The sequence below is a fragment of the Odontesthes bonariensis genome, chromosome 6 (assembly GCF_027942865.1).
Source record: "Odontesthes bonariensis isolate fOdoBon6 chromosome 6, fOdoBon6.hap1, whole genome shotgun sequence".
NCBI lineage: Eukaryota > Metazoa > Chordata > Actinopteri > Atheriniformes > Atherinopsidae > Odontesthes > Odontesthes bonariensis.
Window position 1 is genome coordinate 18,377,697 of NC_134511.1, and position 25,667 is coordinate 18,403,363.

General features: G+C 41.4%; 1 protein-coding gene across 1 annotated transcript in view; it reads right to left on the reverse strand.

Moving 5' to 3' along the window:
* ipo11 (importin 11) overlaps positions 1 to 25,667 on the reverse strand; it is a 105,732-nt gene that overhangs the window by 71,054 nt on the left and 9,011 nt on the right. Inside the window, exons 4-12 of the mRNA XM_075467734.1 lie at positions 24,368 to 24,440; positions 22,414 to 22,617; positions 13,954 to 14,086; positions 13,541 to 13,599; positions 8,243 to 8,291; positions 2,337 to 2,407; positions 1,993 to 2,185; positions 668 to 820; positions 118 to 161 (exon numbers count right to left, since the gene is read on the reverse strand). Of these exons, the coding sequence (XP_075323849.1) occupies positions 118 to 161; positions 668 to 820; positions 1,993 to 2,185; positions 2,337 to 2,407; positions 8,243 to 8,291; positions 13,541 to 13,599; positions 13,954 to 14,086; positions 22,414 to 22,617; positions 24,368 to 24,440 (979 nt within the window). The remainder of the gene's footprint in view (positions 1 to 117; positions 162 to 667; positions 821 to 1,992; positions 2,186 to 2,336; positions 2,408 to 8,242; positions 8,292 to 13,540; positions 13,600 to 13,953; positions 14,087 to 22,413; positions 22,618 to 24,367; positions 24,441 to 25,667) is intronic.

The window sequence follows — 25,667 nt, forward strand, 5'->3', positions numbered from 1 at the left end:
CTCTGTGGCTTAATGTAAAGATTAAAAGATCAATAAGATGACATACTGCATAACAATGACTGCTTCCAGGAGTGTGAGTGTGTGTGTGTGTATTTGTGCAATGTTGTCTTTACTTACTCGTAGACTGTATTTCCAGGAGTCACCACCAGTTTCTTCAACAGCTGGATCAAAATGACAAGTTTACCCATTAGAAAAATCCTTTGGTCTTTTGTTTTGTCATCCTTTTATGGTGCACTTTTAAAAAGCACCATAAAACACAGAGTAATATGCTTTGGATGAAAAAAAAACCAAACACATTTTAATGTTTTCTTATGACACACAATGAAATGCTCCTTTGCTTTACATCTGTCTAGATTCTTAATATTCCTGAAGATGACTCAAGAAGCCTCTTAGAAAACTTAAAAAATATATATATTTTTTTAAAAAGAGGTCCAGTTGCTCTCCCTTTAAAGGTTTAGAGGGTCAATTGCTTTAAACACCAGCCAATTAACAAAGTTAATATATGCTACATATCAACATACTGTTGAGGTCTGCAGCAAAAGCCATGCTGTTAACATCATAAACTATCCAACTAGATCCTTCTCACAGTTCTGGACATGCCTGTCAACTCTATCAGTCCTCAAACTAGATAAGATTCAGCATGTGTATTAGACCCCGAGAAAGTTACCAAAGCTCTCAGGGTCCTCCTCCCACATTGCCAGCTCTTCCTCGGTGAGAAGGAAGTAGTGTGAGACAAGCCGACGTCCAATCTCCGTCAGCGTGGGGTGAGTGAAGAACGCAGTCTTGATCTTGTGAGCCTCCAGACTCTCCGGTTTACTGTCTGAAGGACGGACAGGGGAGTAACAATGAAAGGAAAAAGTAAAAAGGAGACGTGAATCAACCATTCATCTAACAGCTACATATCGAGATATTTTTGTACTATTTTCTTTTGTTTGTAGTTTCCAGCTCCTCTCTGCTTTACATCTAATTTACGGCGGAATCAAATATGGAAATCACATCCTACACTGACGACAGAGCCGTGTCCTTTCACATTTTGAATTGGAAAAACTAAAAAGGCATCGGCCATATTGTTGTGCTATAGTGTGTGAAACACACCTCAGGTCTGTTCTAAGAGAAACACTGTTCAGATTCTGTGAGACAGGTGGAAAGATCAGAGCCAGGGAGAAAACCTGAGGCTTAAAATGACACCACAGGAGAGAGGAGCACATTGAATTATGATGAAACTATTGAATCAACAGCGTCCCCTTCAACATTCCCTTTTGAACATTTTTGTTTGTTGTTTCTCTCCAGCCGTGATATAGAACATCCACCCATGGGTGGAAATGTCAGCGATCTTAAAAAAAAGAAAAAACAGTGCAAAGAATCTTTTGTATATCAGATTCCTAAATATGAATGTAACTTCAACAATAAGAAGGCTCAAATAAAAGAAGGAAGGCAAAAAGTATCTGTTTAAAGTAATAAAGTAAATCTGATCCGTTTGATTTCCTGTAGCAGGTACTGAAATGCATAACCCTGCTACTCATGATCCTGTTTTTCTGTTTACAGGAAAACAAGCCTGAAGTCAAACTTCAAAAGAAACCCGGGACACTGAAGCAAGCAATGCAAACGCGAGGCTCGCTAAAATGATTGCTTTGTTGCGGAATGTTCAATAAGGCACACCAGAAGCTCCACTGACTGGCAGAACAAATGCCAAGTGCTGTGCTCCATAGCTAATGAAGTGCTGGAGGCCTCTCTGACAGCTTGAAATAAACACGAGGAACAGTGACACAGGAGGTATTCACTGTACTTCTGAAGATCTAGTCACTGTTTCGATTGTCCTCGAAATCAGAGCGAAAACTCAGATTTGATTGTCCAGCTTTCATTTCAATCTTCTTACATATCAACACCTGGAATTGCATTGCTCTTCCATCGTGTCTTTCTAAATCCATGTTTTCATCTCCTCAAGTGTCCTTTCGTAAGGTTCCTCTCTCTTCCTATGCTTTAATATCTTACCATCGATGTTCTTGGCAGGTTTGTAGGCATCATTCTTTACAATCATCTTGATGAGGTTCATGCACTGAACAATGAAGCGCTCAAAGGTCACTCCCTCTCCGGCAGGTGTAAACACGTAGCTAACGGCAAATTCAAGGGAGCGCTGGATTAGGGGTATAAATGCACACGGATGATACTCCAGGAAATCTAACAACTACATGGAAGCAATTAAAGAGAAGCACAGAAAGGACACACATATAGAAAGAGAGAAAAATAAAGTTAGAGGTAGAAACTGCAATAAGTCAGAAAAGTCTTTGTGCAACGCATACCTCTTAATTATTATGCGCTCATAAGAGTGAACTCACAACTTTAGTGTACAGAATGATCATCTTTTCCAGCTTTTCTCGGCATGTGCTTTCTGGACCAACCTGGCGACCTGAAACAAAGAACAACAACACAGCCCTCTGACTTGCTCAATTTGGAAGCACAAAACTTTCAACTTCCTTCAACTTCCAAGTGAATAATGTTCTTACTTTCAGGGGGAGGAAAAAAAAAAAAGCTTTTCATGTTTTTAATAAAAACATGACATCACCAACTAGACTCCTCGCCACTTCCACCGCCCACCATTTTCCCAAAAAAAGTATTTCAAATAAGGCAAATAATTCAGAGTCATGAGCAATTATACATGAACGCCAGCATCATTAAAGCTGACACACTTTTTAGAAATGGAGAGACGAATGAAGCTCGAAAGTTTCTAAGAGGAACAAATGTGTCACTTCTAGGGGTGTTGAGCCTCTGCTGTGTATGAAGATGCAAAGCAGAAGAAACAAGTGTGCTAAAGAGCTGCTGTGAGCAACTGTGAAAAATATACCGATTGCTTACGGTTTCAAATATTTGTAAATAGATGGATCTTCAAAGCATATACATTGTTTCTGGGCCAATACGAGTCTAAACTGTGCAAATACATGATGATCGAGCTTTTTTCGTGGCAGAAAACAAGTTTAAAACGAGAGGTCGATGGGCCCTAAATAAGAAAGGTCTCTATCAAGCAGTCTGGAACTTTGAGACCTCTGGGAACTGCAATTTAACTGAAACAGAAAAAACAGCAACTTGATTAACAAATGAAAAAGATAAGTTGTCTCAAAAGTTTTGAGCAGCAAAATGTTGCTTTTAATTGAAAGAGTTATGCTGCGTGTACACCAAGAGCGACCCTACGCTACCTGGTAGCGGAGGTAGCTGGAGAAGCTTCGCTTGAGAATTTGCTTTGGTAGCTTTGGTAGCTCGTGACGTCACATTTAGAATGTTCAATTTTTAAAGGCCCCGCGGCTGTGCTAACCTGACTCACGTCATCTGGCTGCGTTCACCAACTACACGCGGGGGCGTTCCCTTTCCTCACACAGCCATCTGAGGAGCCTGGGAGTCATTGGTGTTTCGTCCGATTAGAAAATAATCAGAGCCAATCATTAATCGCCGGGTGGGACTTTGGATGAATGCCTTTAATCCTGAGATTTTCTTTGCACATACGAAAATAATCGTTCACTGATCGCTCCTCGCTCCGTTTCATACTATCTGCCGCCATGGTGTTTGTTATGAAAGGCTAGCTGGTTGCATAGTGGACCTGGTGTCGCTCTGAGCTACGTCATGGGTTGAGTCATTGGGAGTGGCTGAAGTGGCGTGTCAGTCAAGATGACGGACAGATTCTTCATCCAATCACATGCACGAGTTTTAGAAAAAATAGCCCCATTTGAAATCATGTCGGTTGTGGGCTCGTCCCAGATGGTATGCGAATACCAGAGGGCGGGAGTCAGGTAACGGCTGTGCAGCACCCCCGCGAAAAAAAACATGAGGAAAGAGAGGGCAGGGACACGAATAAACGTGTTGTTATTTACAATTTGTTATACAAGATATACATCACGTTACATATTATGTAAAACTACATTAGGTACACATGAGAAGAAAATGAATAGCAGAGGCAGCTGTGAAAATAAACTAAATTCGAAATAAAATCCGAAATAAAACTTAATTGCAGTGAGAAAGGTATGCGTGGGGTTACTACACTATTGTATTGAAGCACTCGACACGGCAACTGCAACAGTCTCAGAATTAAACGACTATTGTTTGGATAGGAGCCAAAGTTTACACGTCTGTTTCCGCGAACCCCGCGGATTGTCGGACCCCTACAATCTGTGGATTGTCATTGGTTTTCGCCGAACCGCGTCATAGCTCATTACCATAAAGTTAGCTTGAGTTTAATCGCTGGAATCCGCTCTGGTCGCCCAGTTAGCTCACCCTCCATAGAGAAATAATGATTTCCGGCGCTCAGGTAGCGTAGGTCACTCTTGGTGAACACGCAGCATTAACAGGGTTTCTATGACAGTGGCTGCAGCAGAATAGAGGAAGGGCAGATAGAGAGAAAGAGGGCACTTAGGAAGCATCAACTTTAAATTAATCTACCTTGATTTACAAGGGGAAACCTCCCCTTCTTTAGTTTAAATGCCCACTTCATCTTACCGTGTTGCGATAGTCCTGTGAGCTCATTACTATATATAATAAAGAACTAACAAGAAATGAATCACTTCCTCCATAAAACTCACTTATGATGTTAGAGCCAATAAAGATGTCCCATGTACTTTACTTTCTATTAAACCTCAGTTGTAAAAATCAGCAATAAAGTCGCTGGAATCGCTCAAATCATAGAGAACAGGCAGGGTCATTGTTTCCCGTCGCTTTACATACACTTTAATATCCATCAGCAAGTGCTTAGCATCTGGCTATCTGGCACAACAATTGATTTGCTTGTTTCTTTCAAATTCTATGCAGGTCAAGCATGATGTAAACCACAACTGAATTACATTTTATTGACATTGTGTCAGCGCTACTGTTCCATCATTTAAAAGTGTGTGACATCCAGCTGTGTCAGCAGATGTCGTTCAAAGTCACCCAAGTCACTGGGTCATACACCTGAACCAGCCATGTCTGACAAAAGAATAAATGACAAAGGAACAAAAGGACATTTACTTTTTTGAACAGGTAGATAACTTCATAAACGGTTTTCAATAGCATAGTGTTGGATCCAAATAGGCAGGTGACCTCAGTTGGATACCAAACATCAAACCATTAACTGTTAAAACCAGAGGTTTTAACATAGTTGACCTTATCAGGCTGTGCAGAGCTAGCCTGGCTGACGCGTCCACAATCTCGATGAGATGGTGGTCTGGGAACTAGGTGTGCATTTTCTCGTATTTGAGGCGTGGTTTACGAATGCCTAGAGCCGTTTATTGGGCGCTACGAATGTCTATCAAATGACGTCAGGTTCTTCCCATGCTGCTTTGCGTGCGATTCATAGCCAATTGTATCACTTATACCAGATGACGACAGAAATTCGACGAGGAAGAAGAAAAAAAATGGAAAATAAAAGTAAACTTGCGCTCTAAGCTACTTAAATTGACAACAAAGTAGGCCTATATGCTATATTCTACATGAATTTTTATGTTGTAGAGTTGTGAATTTATTTTAATAATGGAGAAATTGAGCAGCCTTGCTTTGTTGTCTACAGTAGCAGATCAACCCTCATCTTACTTTGAAGCTCCCAGCTCCCAGAAGTGACGTCAACGAAGCTTTAGCAGCAGAAAAGCTATCAGGCTTGTGTTGATAATAATAAACTCCTGGACTATGTACAAACTTCCAAATGCATCGTTTTGTGAGTACAGACCATATTTGTGCTACTGTAGAAGTTTGGTGTCATGGCATGTGATTTTAGTGTGGTAATTTTGGAGATACTGCCAGGGTCCGTCAGCGCTTGTACTAAGCTATTCGGGATAACTCAGTAACTCAGCTGATGTTCAGCCAATATCGGAAAAACTTCGGGTGGGCTACTTGGCTGGATGTCACGGTTCAAATGACCCTAGGGTGAATCTACTCCGAAACACTTTCTAAGGCTGCATCGAACGGTAACGTTGTGTCCGCTGTCATGTTGGATTAACACTCTACAAGCTTCGGTGTAGCGCATGGACGTCGTCATCGTCTTGCTGCCCCCCCCCCCGTTCTGTGATTGGTTCCCAAACTCTGGCAAAAATAAGGGCGGTGGTTTCTAGGCTGACTTTGCAGTGAGAATGAAATCGAGCGCAAAGCAGCATCGGAATTCCCAGGCTAGTGCAGAGCTGATATTTTACACAGGTTCGGCTATGAGCTTCCTATCTGTTTCCTCCATCTGTCAGGCACCAAATACCAACAGGGCCTTGATTCTGTCGCCACTGTCATGGGCTTGGGGATTATTGGAAGCGAAGAAATCTCAAATCTTTTCTTTTTTTTCTTCCAATACATGAGCTGCTATGTCAGCTTGTGGACTGATTTCATACTCCTTAGGTTTTGATCATAGAAATGTGCATGGATCTCTGCTTAGATTTCAGTTGAGGGAATGGTTTACTAAAGTTAATTTGAGTTCTTTTTCTTCCTTCCCACATATTGGGAGGGAAAGCAATGCAGGATATTGTTATGCCACACCAACACTGCTGCTGCTTCAAGTGCACAAAATCATTCACACAATGAAAACTCCGTAAAGGTAGGGGCATTAATTAATGAGGTAATGGGTAACTCATCACTCTCATTGGTAGTATAGGGATACCTAACTTTTGACCTTTTCAGGGCATTTATTTGGGTTAACCACAATAAAAATTTCATCTCAGGAATTCACTCGTTTAAAGGAGCCATGGCAGGAAATTTTCACTTTTTAAGGTTGTTTAACATTAATATGAGTTCCCCTAGCCTGCCTGCGGTCCCCCAGTGGCTAAAAATGACGATAGACTTAAACCATGCACTGGAAATTATTCTCCGCCTTTGGTACTGTGACCATGCAGATGGCCTGATCGGGAAAGCTGCCTCTTATGACGTGGCGCCTCTTATGACGTGGAGGTTGTTTCCTCCCAGAGCCCATATATGGCTATGCCCAAACTGCCTTTCCCCGCCCACAGCTCTTTGGCCAGCTCATTGCGCTGTACATGGATGTAAAAAATCTGTTTAGAGCTCCTGCATCAGAACCTATCTATCTAAAGAGCCAGTGGACAGATTTAGTTTTTTCTGGGAAAGTGACGACAGAACCGAAGAGATTTGTGTATGTGTGCGCCAAACATTTCACCGACGAATGTTTCCAGAACTTGGGCCAATACCGAGCCCAAGGGAGAGCCCAGACACCCAGCTCGCTCATTTTAGACCAAAACCCCCTACTTCAAGCTTCCTGAAGAAGAATGAATCTGCAAATTCAGTGCATTTCATCAGGATAATGATTCATTCATGGTTCCAGCGCTAGCGCTACGTGCATCCTTGCAAACCAGAGCAATTGGATGAGAATGTCAAAATCCTCACTCCTGCTTTCCCCTTCACGCACGCCTTTTTTTGCTGTGTCTTGTGTAGCACTTGCTTGATGTTTGACTGTGTTAGGAAAGTTGTTCACTAACTAGTTCGTCATATTGTCAAAGTAAGCTCATATCAACAGGTTTCGCTAGTTTTACGGCATAGGGCTGCCGTGCCATCTACGTGCCATAGCGATTCACAAAACATTTGCGCAAGGTACCACGGGCGTAAGTAAGGCCACACCCCCACTAAACAGCTCATTCTGAGGATCCTAAGGAAAGCTCATTTTTGGGACTGGCTGTAATTCTGCACCAAGGCAGAATTTTGGGGGAAAAACTCAGATACAGTATAAGGGGACCACTAAAGCCTATAAAATATATTATAAAAGCCTACATTTATTTTCATGCCATGGAACCTTTAACACTGGTACTCTGTTGCAAAACAAATTCTCAGTGAGGAATGCTGATAAATAGAATTAGAAACATGCAGTGACCTTACAACTGAACCACTTATTATTAGTGCAATTATTGGGTTTAGCACTGCTAGAAAACAAATTAAAACCTATATATGCTGAATTTGCTTTGCAGCACCGGCCTCTGCTCTCTCAAGATCTAACAGTTACAAAAATTGGCATTCCTCTGGTGTGAGGAATGAGGGTAATAATTTCAAATGACAGTAGTGATTTGAAGTGGTCGTTCCGTCAGCATCAGGAAAAAAAAGCAAGCCCAATAAGGAAAACTCTGAATGAGAGCGACGCAGAGCCCCTATACGACCTCGACTGAATGCTTAAAAGACTTCCCCAGATTCCTTAAGTACGTGTCTGCTGCACCAACTACATGAGACACTTAGGAGTTTGTTTGCTTATCAAAGGGAGGAGGTCGAACACGAAAGATTCAGGACAGAGAAAGAGACCAGTACTCACAGCATTCCAAGAACTGTTTTAGTCTCTCAAACACTGCATTCAGGAAACCCTGAAAAGGAAGACACGAAGAGAAGGTAAGATAAAGTTTCATCTTTTCCACATTTCAGCAGTTGAATAAATCAGGACTACTTCACAGGTATTACCGAGGAGCAGGTGTACTCCCACAAGAAACGTGGGCACACTTTCCTCTGTACACAAGAGTATAAATAAAAGTGCCGAGCAACGAATCAATTTTCTGGAACCTAGTGTAGTAGCGGCTTAGCATGAGAAATTAGATGATAGATGGAGGTGCAGTCTGTTTAATTCGGCATTAATGTTCAGCCATGAGGTCAATAGCAGCGTCATTAATCACATATCCAACAAACACATTTCAGCTTCTAACGGAGCTTAGTGCAGAAAGGGGTTTGGGGGGGGCGGCATATCCATGAAAAAAAAAAAAAAAAAAGCACAAAAGAGTGGGTGGGAGATGATGGAGAACAAAGATAATGACAGACATTTGCTAAGCCACTCTGGGAATTTTGATAAGAGGCAGAGCGAAGGCGGATGGCATGAAAGAAAAAAACAGAATCAGTTATGACAGTTAAAGTTTGACGATTCGGGTTGAGTTGAGGCACATGGGACTGCCAGAGTGAAGGAGGACGAAGTAGGCTAACAAGTTAACAAAGGTTAATTATAATGATATAAAACTTAAGATAAGAACTAATAATGGAGACAGTGTTGGAATGTCAGCAGTTCCATGATCATTAGTTTTCATTGCAAGGGCTAAACCGCATAGCTTTTTGTTTCTGATTATGATGGTGTAAATACAAAATTTACTAAATTTCCTAGGGCTAAATTGAAGTCCTAGGGAAAAAGTCATTCATCAGCAAAGCAAGTTTTAAAAATCAATACTATGGCAGCCTGTGTTAAAAAAAAAAAAAAAAAAAAAAAAAAAATTTTATTCCAAGATTTAATATTGTCCCTCTCACTGCAGTTCTCCAGCAAAATTGCCACTATAATGTGTGGGAAATAGACCTAATTTGTTCTGAATGCTCCCGTCATATGGAGAGACTCCTTGCAAAACAGTTCTACACTGGAGAGCCAAGTGTGAAAGCCATAAACTACTGCCAGAGGGCGATGACACAACGAGCAGAGTCTAAGGAGGCGGCTCCAAACAAAGACAGATGGCTGCCCCACTTGCTTGAAGGAGCTGAATTTGAACACAGCACTTGGTAACACGCACGTGAATTCTGTGCCTGTGTGAGAGAAAATAACTAATAAGTAGTCTTTGTGTTCAGAAGAACATTGCAGACACCAACAAAACCGAGAAACCAAACATTCTTATTCCACTGTGAATATGTTGAGGAGCTGACGAGCACTCTTGGATTACAGCATGAGAAAATGTTGCACCAAAAACTTGGTGCCAGGCGTCAGCTGAACATATCGGTGGAAATATGTCCGGTGAGGCCAATAATGTGTAACTTGACACTGGGGAAGAAAACTGAACAAAAAGCCTCAGACAGACCCAGGAGGAAATTTGTTGTAGGAAGTCATTCAAGTTCATTTAATATAAACTGGCAAAAGTATAATTACAATCGCATGATTAAATATGATGGCGCATTTTAAACATAAATTATATTGACTTTAATTTAAAAAGAAAATGATCTCAACATGGATTCATATCACCAGTAGGAAAAAACACAAGTGGCTATTAGGGAAAGTTGCAAGGTTTATAGTAACCTTTATTAATATAAAAAAAAAAAAAAAAAAAAGAAAGAGAGAGAGAGAATGCATGGAAAATGGGAACCCGAGTAGTTACGTTTAAGTACAATGTCGGATATAAATGACGGCTTTTACGTCTGAACATGAATTATTAACTTACAATGAGGTGCAACAGATCAAAGCAAATGACGTTTTAATGAGATAACGAGATTATTTTGGCCATCATGTAACCTTCACATAACCTGCAAGCTAAAAAGTTGTCTCATTAGTTTAACAGCAGAACAAATTCTGTTCTGTCGTTTCCATCTCTGGCTGACAGAGAGACAGACGACACATGAAGCCATAAAAACACGAAGAAGGAAAAACTCGACTTGTTGGCTTCCTTTTCATCCTTTATCTGACCACCTACAACAAAAGGACATACTGTATACCTTTTATGGTGACTCACACTTCATTTTACTTATCGGTGACTCTCTATTAAACATTCAAAGCTACGGTGCCAAATGTATGCCTTCTAAACAAATTTTGTGCAGCATAATTCAAAACCATTTATTTTCTAATAGGATTTATTCTAATAATGTGAAACAGGATACTACGTGAAAAGGAAACGGCTATGAGTTTCAAACTGTAATAAATCGTTTTACCAATATAAATATAATTCATTCTGTGCCAGTTCAAGCACCAGAGACGTATCTAAATACCCGTTTCACAAACATGCTCCTGCAAATTATTTCCATTTTGTCTTACACTTTCAGTTTAAATTACATTTACACTTCAGATTAAATCACATTGATCCAGAGCTGCAGACCGTTTTTATTTAACTCCACATTTGCATTTGGTTTGCAATTTGCTTTCTAAGAAACTATGGTGATTTACAAAGTGTGTGTGTATATTCTTCATGTCCTTTATGCACTTGCCAACCTTCTGGTCATGCTGTCTCGTTTCATCTGCTTACTTTCAGGAATCAGGACCGAGGTCGTCTCTCATTTAATATGTCGGTACTAGACACTAAAGCCACACTGTCATCCTGAAAGTTCTGAGGTGGTGTTTTAGAAACGATCTGTGTCTTACTGTCAACTGAAATCAGCTGCAACATGGTGTATATATTTGGCACCATTCGTAAGGTTGTCGCAAAGAAAATGCCTCATGAAACCACAAAGGGATGTGGCAATAAGCAAAGAAGAGTTTCTATTTTTGCAACCGCGCTTTTGAAACTTGATCAAGCCAAGGTGGCAGCTGTACTCTGCTGAACTTCTCGGCCCTCTTAGCACTGTTAGGGAGCTTCAGACAGGTGAAACTCAATGATGTCACCAAAGTGCTGCTGGAGGCATTAAGGCTCTAGCATGGTTGCCGCGTCTGCTCGCGCGAGCGGTGTTGATGACGTCACGAGTTCGTGCCCGCCATAGGACCCTATATAGTGGCGCAAGTCATTGCGCGCCAGTAGTTGCAATTTTCTCCGTCACAGAGGTGGCGCTGCTACGTGAAGGTTACCTCTACTCTACAACCACGAAAGTGGAGAAGAAAACAATGCCGCTGTCAAGAGCAGGAATACTGTAATTAATGATACTGCTGCAGTTTTCGGATCATTTTAATTTTTTAATTCAGTTAAAAGAGGTGAAGGTTTGAAGCCCCCGGCATCAACAGAGTCTCTGCCCTATTCTTTGCCTTCACGTATATGTCCCGTAGCTTCTTCCACACATTCTTACAGAACTCTCCCTCTTTCCCCAAAGTTCTGCCCATCTCTGTGCACCAGTTTTGGGAGTTTACGTGCTCCCTGTGCTGTTTCACTGCAGTTTCGTACAGCTGCCTGTACAAACGTACCTCCTCACTGAGCCTGGTCTCACATCGGTCCATCCGGTTCGTTGTGCTCGGCGCCGCCAAGTTACAAAAATCGACTGGTGCACGACAACGCGCTGCGCCGTCTGTTCAAGGGAAGCGCCAGGCCTGAAACGTCATTTTGACGTCACGGTGCGACACCGCCGTGACAGACGCGGCAACCATGCTACTGCCTTTATGCTCATGTGGTCTTGGTTCAGTGAAGAGGCGCTGCCGATCAATAAAAACAAAAAAAGTTGTTCTGTGTGATCGCTTTCGTCCTAACATGGAACATCTCTATCCCTGGTGGGAGAGGGAACAAAGGGTTGACTTACAGTTCAATGAGGATGACAATTATTGAATCGTATTCTGCCTTTTGCGGTCATTGGACTGCAAAACAACGTGCAGCTCTGGGAGATTCTGACTGATACATTACGTCAGGCTCCAATTGATTCTCATCAAAACATGAAATGAGGGAATATATTTTTGAGGAATGATGTTTCAGCCATCCAGTCGAGCACCACAGAATCAATGCCGACGCACAATCACACTGCTCCGGCGGCACATGCAGCCCACCACAAGCTTTCAGGTTTTTTCCTTTACTTTTTCACCCATCTTTATGTTATATTCATTACATGTTGGTTTTCCCTTGGTATAACCTCAAAATGATCTAAATGTGTCAGGGCATCCTCTTAATTACAAAACACAGCAGCCCTCTAGTTGCATTTATTGTTAAACGGTAAAATAAAAGGTTTGGATCCACTTAAATTTCAAGTGCAGAGGCACCTAAATGAAAGAATTCGTCCCGAGTCTTGCCTGTACCGTCAACAGCTAATCTCCTTATTTGAGCTGTTATATATCAATCTATTTTTTGCTTTTCTAATTGTTCTTATTTGCGTGGAACAAATTGGTACCATTAATCCCAGGGCTGCTTTGTTCATAGGAACAAAGCATGAAAGTCTCTTTTTGTTCTACATACTGTGCAGTACATGTCAGCCCACTGTGAATTCAAAGAATCGTTAGAGATAGCATCCGACTGAACTACATTTTAAGTAGAGTCTTAAAGCTTGAAAGCAGTTCATTCTTAACTCTGGTACACATTTTAATCCTAAATTCATTCCAGGATTTGTTTTTATCTAAGAGTGGGCAGTCTGGATAAAAATGTCCTCTATGTACTAACATGGCAGAACAGCGTATTTAAGATACGTACCACTGTTGCGAGCAGTTTTTTAAGGAGCACAGACATGATGATGCCACTTATTTTCGGCACCAAACTACATCTTGAAAATCTCTAAATTCAAACAAAAAAAAACTAGGGCCAAACCAAACACTTTATCACTTTTGTAAAATATGCCTCCCGACTCTTTTATCGAATCGATACTGTGACCTCAAAGGAAGTAGTCTGGAGCTGAAGTTCAAAGGACTGGCACATTTGGTTAAAAATAACTCCATTAACTCTGAGCCATGAGAAAAAAAAAAAGAAAAAAAAGCGCATGCTGCAGATTATTTCAAAACAGATTTAAACTCAAATGAATTAACAGTTTCCTGGAGTCGGGACTTTCTTCACACTAGGAGTGGGAGAAGAGTTCAGACACAACTCTCGACTGTTCGAGCCAAGACGAGGCTTAAGGCACCTTCTATCATCACAGTCATCCATATTTTGCACGGTGGGACTGGAGTCACTTTCAACTCGAAATTGCCGCCAGAAAAAGATCAGCTTTTGAAAAAAATATATATAGAGGGGTTTCTAAGGAAGAGACAGAAAAACAACTTAAAGCTCACCATCACTTCCATGTTCTGTTGTGGCTCCTGAAATCCATGGACGGTCAATTTACGAAGCACTGTGTGGGGCAGGAAAAACCAATTGTAAGATGATTCATTCTACCAAAGTCCCTTTCTACATTTAAGCAGTGATTTACAAAGCAGTAGCACAGATGAATACTTACATAAGTTCTCAACATTATCCATTAATTCTATTTTTTATTAATAGCCAAACTCGTGTGAATAAAATCACATCACGCAACATGCAGTAAGTCAGTCAAAGCCATGACCTTGTTTCTTTCGTTAATAAATTGCTGCCGCTCCCTTGCATGATAATGCACGTTTGTTGCGTCAGTCTTAGAATCGTCAGGTTTTTGAGTGTGAGTGTGAGTGTGTGTGTGTGTGTGTGTGTGTGTGTGCGCAGTTGTTGGTACCTTTAAGAGACAGCAGTGTCCTCTCCAGAGAGCTGAGCGCCGCAGCCTCATCTCTGGCATAGATTTGCTGGAGGAAGCAGTCGGTGTGATGACTCCACAGGGAGCATGCGAAGCTGTAGATGCCTGATGCCAGCTGCCAACATACATATCAAAAGTACACCCGAGTCACAGGCTGGTAACATTACTCTGGGTGTGAACAGGCATTTGAGCTCATTTTGCTGGACAAGATAGTGAAACACAAAGGCAAGGGCATACGAGATTTAGATATACCCGAAAAGCACTGCAACACAGGAGACTTACAGTCACCGTACACTCAAACAAACAAAGAGCCTAAGAGCCTAACTGTAAGCCTAAGTGTTACTGTGTCCTCAATGAAAACAATACATCTGGATATCTTTCAATCTTCAACTTTAATCCATATAAAAGGTCTGCCACTAGATTAAAGCTGCAGTCGGCAGGTTTTCAAAATTGCGAGTCTAAAGTCGGAAAATTCGAACTGACACAACTTTCAGGTCCCTCCCCCAACCTCCAACAAGCTCCGAATCGCCCCCCAAACCCCTCCCCCTCTGTGGACGAGGTTGTGCACGTGAGTTCACACCAGTGTGAGCGCACACAAGCTGGGGCAGACTCACGCTCAGCAGCGTGTGCACAAGCTGTGATTGACAGGTAGGATTCCTCCACCCTAACGTGATTGGTTAAAAACAGCCGGGAGCGCTCGGTTTTTGTAAGCATGATTACAGGCTTCAGAGGGAGCTACAGATTTCGTTATTTTTCCTAAACAGCCTATTTAATATTCTACTTCCAGAATCCCATGACAGTTCAAGCTAATATGACTAAAAAAAAGTTGCCGACTGCCGCTTTAAGGCAAGCAAAACATCCAAATGAAACTTAAACAATAACACTGCGTCTCAAAAAAGGAAGCCAAGTAACACCTTGCCAGAGAGACCGTGTCCTTTAGGTCACACTAAAGGCTGAGTTATACTTCTTTTAACTGCCCTTGCGCTTTCTTCTTGCGCGTATGTTAATGGCTCGAGACGTTTATACTTCATTTAGCTTTGCCGGCGCTTGCGTGTGCTGTATGGCGATTCACCGCCAGGACAGTAGGTGGAGTAGCGGGTTTTTTCAATGACAAGCCTACTATGATGAAAGCAAATTCACCGCCAGGACCTCTTCGAGTGATTCATGCTTCTTCTTCTTGTAAATAGCCGGTATTTTGTCAGATTTTCAACACCTTGGGGGTCTAAACGACTACTTTCTCGCCTGAAAATGTTTCAAATGTTGCTAAAGTTATATATTTACAGAGTTTATAGCTTAAGCGAAATCAGCTTTTCAGGCTGGCTGATTTTGGCTCGGGCAGGAGTGAAGTGCACTGTGTGTAAACGCTCTGCATGCTGTCTGATCGATGAGTATGTCGTTTTCAAGTAGTAGGCTTGCGTCTTTTCTTGCGTGAAGGCTTAAAGCCTGGTTTATAGTCGGTAACGCAAGACGCAAAGCAAGACGCAAGAAGAAACGCAAGCCCTTGCGCGGTTGCAAGCCCCCCCTTGCGTGCTTGCGTGTGTCACCTCAATTTTCTAAACTTCACGCAAGACGCAAGCGCAAGCCACTGGCTGTGGTCGAAACCGCCTACTACTTGATTGATCTGACAGTATGCAGAGCGTTTACACACACTGCACTTCACTCCTGCCCGAGCCGAAATCAGCCTGCCTGAAAAGCTGATTTCCCTTAAGCTATAGGCTAAACTCTGTAAATATATAACTTTAGCAACATTTGAAACATTTTCAGGCGAGAAAGTAGTCGTTTAGACCCCCAAGGTGTTGAAAATCTGACAAAATACCGGCTATTTACAAGAAGAAGAAGAAGCATGAATCTATGGAAGAGAGACTTGCCAAACAGCTCCTGGCGGTGAATTTCCTTTCATCGTAGTAGGCTTGTCATTGAAAAAACCCGCTACTCCACCTACTGTCCTGGCGGTGAATCGCCACGCAGCACACGCAACCGCCGACGAAGCAAAATGAAGTATAAACGTCTCGAGCCATTAACATACGCGCAAGACGCAAGCGCAAGGGCAGTTAAAAGAAGTATAACTCAGCCTTAAGGAGTCAAGTAGGGGAACCGGTGATGAGTGTCTGCTAAATGATAAATCCCTACTTTCACAGCACAGCACAGCACAGGCTTTGATATATTCTTCAGGGGAACTGCAAGATTGGCAGGTTTTCTCTTTAAAGAGATTTCTCTCGAGCTTGCCACTTTTCATTCCTCAGATCGCAGACTAATCCAATTTATGGAGGCTGGAAGTGAGGAGGAAAGTTTAGGAAACTATTTGATATTCTTCTCTTGACTCCATCAATCAATCATTTCTTACTAGTTCTGTAAAGATGCGCTTGGGTTTTTACGAAAACTCTGCTCTGCTTGAAAACCATACTTTGAAAAAAGTATATAATTCTCCAAATAATAAAGGCACCTTGTCGAACCCTTGGTATTTTTTTTTTTTTTTATATATACCATTTTGTTGTTTCACAACTTCCCATTATAATGGATAAGTTTTTGGACGTTATATAATCACAGGCATGCAAACTGGTCAGGGGTGAAAAAGGTGACAAGGGTACACGGACACACGGCACGCGCGGAAAAGCGGAAACATGAGACGCATTAAGTTGTAAATTATACAAAATATATATTATAAAATATACAGTATGTCCCATTTGCATTAAGTAGAGAACAGCTGTGCAGCATAAAAGATGAATTTATAGGTACAGTAGGCCTATCAATTGCATTTACTGTACTATTATGTGTTTGATATATAACATCACAGGTCTTCAAAAGCATTTAACTGTAGTATCATACATTTAATTACATTAAATTTAACGAAAAAGTTAGTCCCATGGTCCTTAAAGGGATACTACAAGTATGTAGGATTAAACGTTTAATTAAAGCTGCAGTCTGCAAGATTTGTTGTTGTCATACGTAAAGTCCTACTTTTTGGCATTTTAAGAGTTTACATGATCTATCAGAACGCTTGAAGTTGAAAACGGTGACCTCCGTAGTCGCAAAATGCAAGAAATGCTTATTTTTTAACCGAAAAATAAAAAGTTATTCAACTTCCTGTCCCGCCCCTTCAAAACACATGAGAACTCGTGCACGTCTACGTGCACGCCAGATGCGCCTACACGACTCCTCATTCATCAACTCACCTGTCATTTGCGATCATGGAAGACACAGTAAGTAGACTAGCCCGAAATGAAGTTCAATAGTCTAGATAAATAAGCATGGGGACGAGCCTACCTTGTATCGCGCGTGCACAATCGGTGATTGACAGGCAGCAGAGCCCAGCTCGTAACCTGATTGGTTACCTTTTACCGGTCCGGTCTGCAATTTTGTAAACAAACCTGCTGGCTTTGGAGGGACCTAGCGGGACATATAGGGGACCTAGAGAACTCTTTTTTTTTTGTATTGGGGTATTTAATGTACTACTTTCAGAATCCCCGGACAGTTCCAGGCATTATGCTTGAAAAAGAGTTGCAGACTGCAGCTTTAATTACTGCCCCAAGACAGCCTATGCTTAGCCTGAACGATGACTCTCCCGACCACTTTCACGGTCCGCTGTCGTTAAACCACGAAAGTGAACTTTTGGCATGCTGAGCCAAACGAGCTCCACGGGAAAAACTTATATCAGCAATTCACTTGACGTACCGCCAGAGACAAATTTGTATCGACAGCTGGCACTCTAACATGAAAAACATTCTCGCGGCAAGCTTAGTTAAACGGCATTTTTTCATGACAGTGTAAGTTTTGAGACATGCATGCCACGAGCACTACGTAATCCTACATTGTGCCCCTTTTAACTTCGATTGATGGTGCATCATACTGGATGAACACGAGTGCACCTGTAGGCTGTCATCATCAACGGGGGTGTGGGCGAACAGCGAGGGGATGGGGGTCGCACTCTCAAATACGACCTGTGGTAGAGCTCTCCGGACTCTGCATTGATAAACTCACGACGAATGAAACGACCTCCTCAAATGGGCAAAATGTTCGCCCTCCTCACTTCTGATTGGTGATAGTGCTTCTCTCACACGCCACTCTTGTCAGTCATTTGTTGTCAAGAGAAGAGAGCGGTGATAGGTCTAGTGTAGTTTTGAGGTTCACAGTTGCACTCGCTAGTTGACATGCTCACCCCGCCCCCCCCCCCATTTTTTTTTTCTCCTCGGATCTACGCGATTCAGAAGAATGATCCATTTTGATTTCAAAACGGCGAATTTCGCCGAAAGGTGGCAAGTTTGCATGCCTGTAATCAACCTTCATTAGAAAAATAAAAAAAATTATTTGCAAAATGGAAAAGCACTTTCCATTTTCCAAAATCTAAAGCTACTAACAAACACTGAAAAGTACCGCATGCATATGTATTCGGCCTCTTTGCTGTGGAACCCTTGGCTAAGATCTGATGCTGCCGTTTACCTTCAGGGGTCACATGAGTACTGGTAGTTCAGTTGAGTATGCTGTTGTGTAATCTATGGGTCACAGAATAGATGCAGCTTGTGAAAGGCTCCAAAGTGCAAGCCGCACAGTGCAAGCCAAGGAGCTCAAAGTTCTGGAGAAAAACGGGGTTTTGTTATAAAACAAACTCTGCATATCCCTCAAAGCAGCATTAACTCCGTTATCAGACAATGGAAGGAATATGGCAGCGCAGTCAAAATAATCACAGCAGACCACCAAAACGCATGGGCCAGGCAAGGAGGACATCATTGAGCACCATCTTATGACACTTAAAGAAACTAAAGAGTCCAACAAAAAGGGGGATTTAGAATTCAAGTAAACGTGCGTTTTGTTCTTAAAGATCTCGGAGTTTGATATTTTCCCAGGAGAGCTCTTTGCTCTCATACTACAGGTTTGACCTGTGGATCCTAGAGTTTTTAAAAAGTGAAGGACGGGCAGGGCTTTAACTTTTTATAAGCCGTTCTCTTGCGGCAGAGGTTGTCAGTCTGGGGTTCGGGATGCAGACCCTTTTTCTACCTTCAAGATTTAAAAATGTATTTTTAATATATTTTCTAGTTAGGAATGGCTCAGGTGACCCTGCAACAACAAGGACAGCGGTCCAGATAAATGACAGTCGGGCTGCAAAAGCAGCTCAACTCAACCAGTGACCGTGAACATTTTTTAACAAGCCTTTAAAGAAGTAAGCATGTCGTGTTGATCAAATGATACAGAGCCCATAAAATCACCATTTTAATACCAGGTTGTAAGCAATCAAAAAAGGAAAAATGCCAAAAGGGATGAATACTTTCGCAATGCACAGCAGTTTTTGAATGGTCTGTGCACAGTTTAATACTATATTCATTCAATTCAGCTGGTAATTCTGTCTCCATCACAGGAATGGGATCAAGATGGAAATGACTGATTTAAACATTGCAAAATATCAATCGAAGCCACGACCCGGCAACAGTAATCAGACTTCTTACAATTCTGAACTGGAACATCACCAAGTGAGGAATAGACGTGCGTTGAGGCACATAATGAAAGTGTACAACAGATGCCTTATATACTGCAACGGGCATGCAGCAGGCACTTCAGAATCGATTTAAAAAAGGGAACACTGTGGCGAAAGAAGAATATTTGCTAAGACTGATGGGATTTCCTGATGTAAACTACAATCCCTATCACGACCCTATGTGGCTACCTTCACTGAGGAACATTATGAAACAACGAGAGGAGCTTTACCCACAAATCACAGGTCAAACAAAGGGATTCGTAAAGGTCAGCTGACAAGAGACGTTTTGGAAGCAGACTGACGGCTTCAACCCTCTCTCGTGATTAAAAAAAAAAAAACTATAAGTAGTTGGTGATTTATAACGCTGCAAACAATAGATTGAGGAACAATTTTGAATTTTTAAAGATTTTTTGATGAATCGTTTGTGAGAGAATTACAGAGCATCCAAGAATCCAGGATTTTTTTAGCCCCGGGTGAATGTGTAACGCTCAATAAGCTCCACAGTTACAAAACCCTACATACTGTGCATGTGTGTGTGTGTGTGTGTGTGTGTGTGTGCGCGTTTATGTATGAATGTGTCTGCTCCTTTTCACAGCTACAGAGGCATAAGAAGAGGCAAATATCAATGAAAGGAAAATAATTTCCTTCTTTTCCACGCTGGTTTACTCTTCAGCTCACACCAAAACCCACACAAGGACAGTGCGGCTCATTTCATTCATCAGTCTGTTTAAGAACACGCATCCTGTGCGATATTGGCCCTCAACGGCCAATTCAAAAGCAAATTCTGCTCAGGGTTGCGTAGGAAAAAAAAAAAAAAAAAAAAGTTACATTTCTCTAAACGGCCATACGTGGAATATATTGCGGCTTTTCACATAAAGTGGATTAAATGTTAAGTTGAATCTGAGATGTCACAAGCACTTCTCTTTTAAAACTCTGCGTTTGAAAATAAAATGGAAAGACAGGATTTTCTTCGGTTTAGAGATTTTCTAGTCTCAGAAGTGTTGGGAACTTTAAATTGAAAGTAAAGCATTTTGAAGTGACGAGTGCCGAATTAGCATAACCATGATGCCATTGCGTCCTATTTGCATCTTGCCTGGTGTCAGCTGCCGTCAGCCTTTTACACCTGGTTGCTTCCATCTAATGCCACAAAGTACCCTTTAAGACAGCTGCAGCCCCAATGAAGCTCTTCTCATTAATGTTTTTTTTTCCTTCTCCGTTTTTCTGATCAGACAATGAAACAAGTCTGCAATAACTACAGAAACGGCCCATTTACCACATGTTAATAACTAGATCCCCCTCAAGCCATTTCCAAGCTGCTGATTTTATAAATGCGACATCGGCTTTATAAATAAACCAGCATTAAAAATTAATCTAAAACGAAGGTTGTAGTGCGATTTTGCTGCATTGACATGGAAAATGATCATTTAGGAAGTAAGTTTGCCTGTTAACTCATGTCTTTGGCAGCTGTGGTGAAGGCAACTGGATGTTTGGTGTGCTTAACGCAGAAAAGCTCGAGCAGACAGTACATGGTGTGCACATAACAGAGGTGCAAAAGCAAGAAAAACCAGTCACCTCTGCATTAAAAGCTAGCATATTGAGGTGTTTTGGAAACAACATAAACCAGCTTGAAATAGTAAATTGGCCAAAGGAGGAGATAAATGTCTCACGTAGAATCTGATGAGGGGTCTGATGAAGAGACAATTTTGCTGTTAGAAAAGGCTGACCTGAAGAATAGCACTGCCTTTCTCAAAAATACCACAGAAACCGTGTCTAAAAGCATCCCAGTTTCTCCTACTCAACTGAATTCAGACTATTTTTTCCATTACTCTAACTTCTGATGCGATTCCTCTTTCTTCCTCCTTCAGCCACTATACCTTGGTCACATCAGTCATTTATCTTCCATACCCACACCCTGCCTCGCCCCACCGTGATGCACAATCTGAAATTTCATACCGTGATTTTTTATTTAAATTTGGGTTAGAAAAAAAAGAAAATTGCAGATTATAACTTGAATCAATCTCCTTGCTCTTTACAAGCTGAAAAAAATAAAAATAAAAAACTTTCTCACATTTTTCATGTTTCACACTCAGATGTGGGCTTAGGGATGGTGAACAGAAACCACACGCCGGACACAGCATTCATAGATCTACTTGTGTATACTAATAACCAGCATTGACTATATGAACAGCACTTGGACCTGAACGGTTGAGCTCACTGCTGGAACTGAAATCTGGAGTGTTGCTTACTGGAATGAGCCTGATGTGCTGTGACAGAGACAAGAAAGCACTGCAGAGGGTATTCAAAGTCATCAGCATATCGTTTATGGGAAAAAGTGCAAAGCTTAATGTGGTTTAGACTTAATTTGTTTCAAGTTGTGCCTAAAGGCTCAAATCTTGGCAAGATGCCTCTGCCTGACGTCCAAGTTTTTGGTCCAAGTCACTGCTTCTCATGTCCAATGATGTGTCTAATATAGCCTCTTTCTCCTTTCGATTGTACTCATCTTCTCTCTTTCAGTCCGTTATATCACTGTATTCCCCTTAAACCCTTTTCTTTACATCTCTCTTTTTACTCAAGTCTTATGTTCTTTAATTAATGAAGTGTTTGCTGAGTTACTTCCTCGAGTCATGAAACATAAATTCCTGCACACATTTCTTTGTGCAGGAACCTCTTTCCACACACACACACTCAGCCGGCAACACAGAAAAATTTACAACAGAGCGAGACAATCAGAGCAGCTAAACAGCATCTCCTATAGACTAAACATAGAACTGTGACTGCTCTCTGGTTTGTTTTTAAAACACTTAATAGACAAAAGAGCAGCAGCAAAAGGGCAGATGATTAACTAAGAAATAAATAGTAAAGCAGACAGCAGTTCAAGTTCTGAATTGTATTCAAGCACAGCTACCGGGTACAAAGGATGTAAAAAAAATGTATTTTTGTGAGACAAAAAAACCAACAGGGAAGCAGCTACTTACATCCTGGAAAAGACGCCTGTCCTGCGCCAGACGTTTGGACGCTAGGGTTTTGGTGACATGATAGAACGTGAGCAGTGCTCTGTGCTGCTGCAGACCATCCTGACCCTTCACGGACTCGAGCAGAATTGGAATGAGCTCCGGCCACTGCCTGGGGCAGTCCAGACGGGCCACCTTGGCTATAAGTACTGCGATCTGGGTTGCTATCTGTTACGAGAAAGCACAGGAAGGGAAAAAAAAATAACAAGAAGCACAGCAATAACGCTGCAGAAAGTTGCTATGGCACTGCCAACTTTATGAGAATTATACGACATCTAGATTATTCGAAAGCACTTGCAATTCCATCTTTGGGGGTCCATTCCAAACGAGTAGCATGGACAGATAAAAGAACATGAAAGTGGCATAAATAGCATGGGATTCTTATCACACTGTTACAGAGTGGTTGTGCACACCAGCCGTCCTTTCCTTTGACAGAGACCAAGGTTAAGACATGTAGCCATTAAGGATTAAAGGGTAGCGTCATATGTAGGTCAGCTGAATCTGACATGATAAGCTTTAGGGAATAAAAAGTATAAACCATCTTAACTTTTACTGTAATTTGATTCACTTCCAAGGGCTATTGTTGATCATGGGCCTCATAAGGAAAGGCCAGCAAATAATCATTTCAAAGGTTTATCCTCAAATTGACGGGCCAAACTCTGTACTTCAGTTTGCGCATGATGTTTGATTGGGAACCCTGCATCTGCTCGTTTGTCTCACTGAACAGACCGAATGTGTCTGCAAGGCAATGGAAAACCCCATCAGATGTCTGTTTGTACCGTTGCTCTTTCAATTATTCTTTTAGTCCCAGCGGTGTTACAGAACACTACAATAAACAAAATAACTATGTTTGCTTCAGCCTCACACTTGTATGACTGCAGAAAACGCGATCTTATATATCTTTTCATCTACTTTTGACAAGCTCTGTGTAGAGGTTGGGACCCCATGCTGATAATAATGTATATGTGATCATATATCCCATAGGACTGCTAAAAATACAAATTAAAGCCCCTATGTGAGTGCAAATGACCCTCAGAGTAATTTGTCAGTCTCTGGATTTTTGGTTCAGGACACAAATATGAACGCTGTGGAAAAGCAAAAGGAACTTTCCTGCTTCCATACCTTTAATTACTAATTTCATCAATCTTGCCATTTACTCCGATTTCATTCTAAAGTTCCCACAAAAAGCAGAGAAAACCAAATTCTTGCATTTTCATCTGCTAAAGACCTCCAACAGGCTCATTTAAATAATAATCAATCTGTGAGCATGGAATTCTAATCTGCAAGCATCAATAAGTCACTTTGTTTTTTAAGAGAACCACGCAGAGCCATAAAGCTTGCTTTGATAACAGAGCTTGCAAATGTGAATTGGTCACAAAGCATCTTTAACACCAACGCACAAAGAGAACAGAACACACGAATCTTTTAGGAGTTACAATTTGTTACAATTTGACAAGGTTGTAACTGGTGAGACATATGGTGTTCAAATCGTATTCATTGCTTGCCATATGGACCCCATCAGTCCAGACATTACAGAGCTGCTCCTCGGGGATATACAACCTGTAGTAAACAGGACGGATGGCCATCACTTATAAGGAGACCCTCCATGCCTCCACAGACAGATGCGTTACACACTGCTTGATTTGATTTTCTGAACAACTTGATCGTTGCAGTACTCAAAAGAGCCAAATACAAAATGAGTTATATTGGAGCATTCTTTAACATAGAATAGTGTCTTTCATCATTCTTTTTGAAATTTCCAATTTTGTGAGATAACATTTCAGGTCATAATGTGGTAAGATGCTTTGAAGTTCATTTCCTCTGTATCATGTGCAGATTTTGTTGAGAGTATTCTCGATAAAAATCAGTTTCTCGGCTGTTTTTTCCCCACAGTACATCCAGTTTTTCCTCCACTGACCTGATTGACAGGCTCATTGAAGTTTGTGATGAGACCTGCACGCAGCGACGTCTTCTCCTCTTCTGATAATGCACTGTGAATAAAGCAATAAAGAAAAAAAGTTATTTGGAGCGAGAAAAGAGGCCACAGGAGAAGGCAAAAAAAAAAAAAAAGTAAACAGTGTACATTTTTTAAGCTCCTTTTCTCTTTGATGAGTTTCACGTTTGATTTCTGATGAAAGCCTCTTGGTGCACGATTACAGAATTTATTAAGATGTTGTAAGCACACCGCACACACAGGAAATAAGATTCAAAAACCCACACATAAGAATGAAGGAACAAGGGCAGAATTTAAACCCAGGGCTAAGTGGCTACCCACTGGGCCCAGCATGCCGCAGGACCACAGCAGTTTGCCAGATGCACTGGCATTAGAGAAGGCAGCACTTAACCTAAGAGAACACTTGTAATCTCATTTCCAATTCTTGAAATGCAAGCCACTTTAAAATGCTGAAAATATGAAGAAGATATCAATTTGCAAACGTGTTATTATGGGACTGAATGATTCAACAAATGTGTAACACTACAATGTGAAGCCAGCTGATGGATACAAGTAAACTTTGAATGAATCCCTGATATCCACAAACTCAGTCAGCACAGGGTACGTTGGAGTTGTTCCGTTCATAAGATTCACTTTAACTGCTGCTTAAGGACAGCAGAGAGCGGATAAATGAAAAGCATGGAATAGAGAAGATTTAGTATGCAAAGACAGAGGTACCCAGGATGAGAACAACTACAATCCCAAATCTTTTCCACTGTTTGACTCGTATTTTTCTTTCAGGAAATAACGTATATTCTTAATTTGAACTAGATATCTATATATTTTTTGTAAGGACATAATTTGGTCATCTTCAGTCCATACACTTGCTGTTGGGGATTTTTCATGTCGCCAATAGGAGACCATAAGGGGAGTTGGAAAGACTCTAAAACAACACACAATAAGGAAGAGGTATTCTCAAATTCAATTACAGATTGATACATCCCTGGTGCCCTACGGATGGGGACACTGCCATCCTGGAGGAGAACCCTTGCCATCAGAATAGAAACATTTCATCACATGATGGAGTGGGTGACTTACAACTTCAATATGAAGCCTCTTTAAGGGGAAAGCTGGACCCAAAGCATGCTACGCCACAACAAGTGGAGGAAAGATTAAAAAAAAAAAGAGAGAGAGTCTCATTTATACTGTGGTGGTTGCTTTGTCTGAAATTATTTTCTGTTTCTAAAGCTCAACAGTTTGAAGAAATTCCACGCACCAGCGCAAT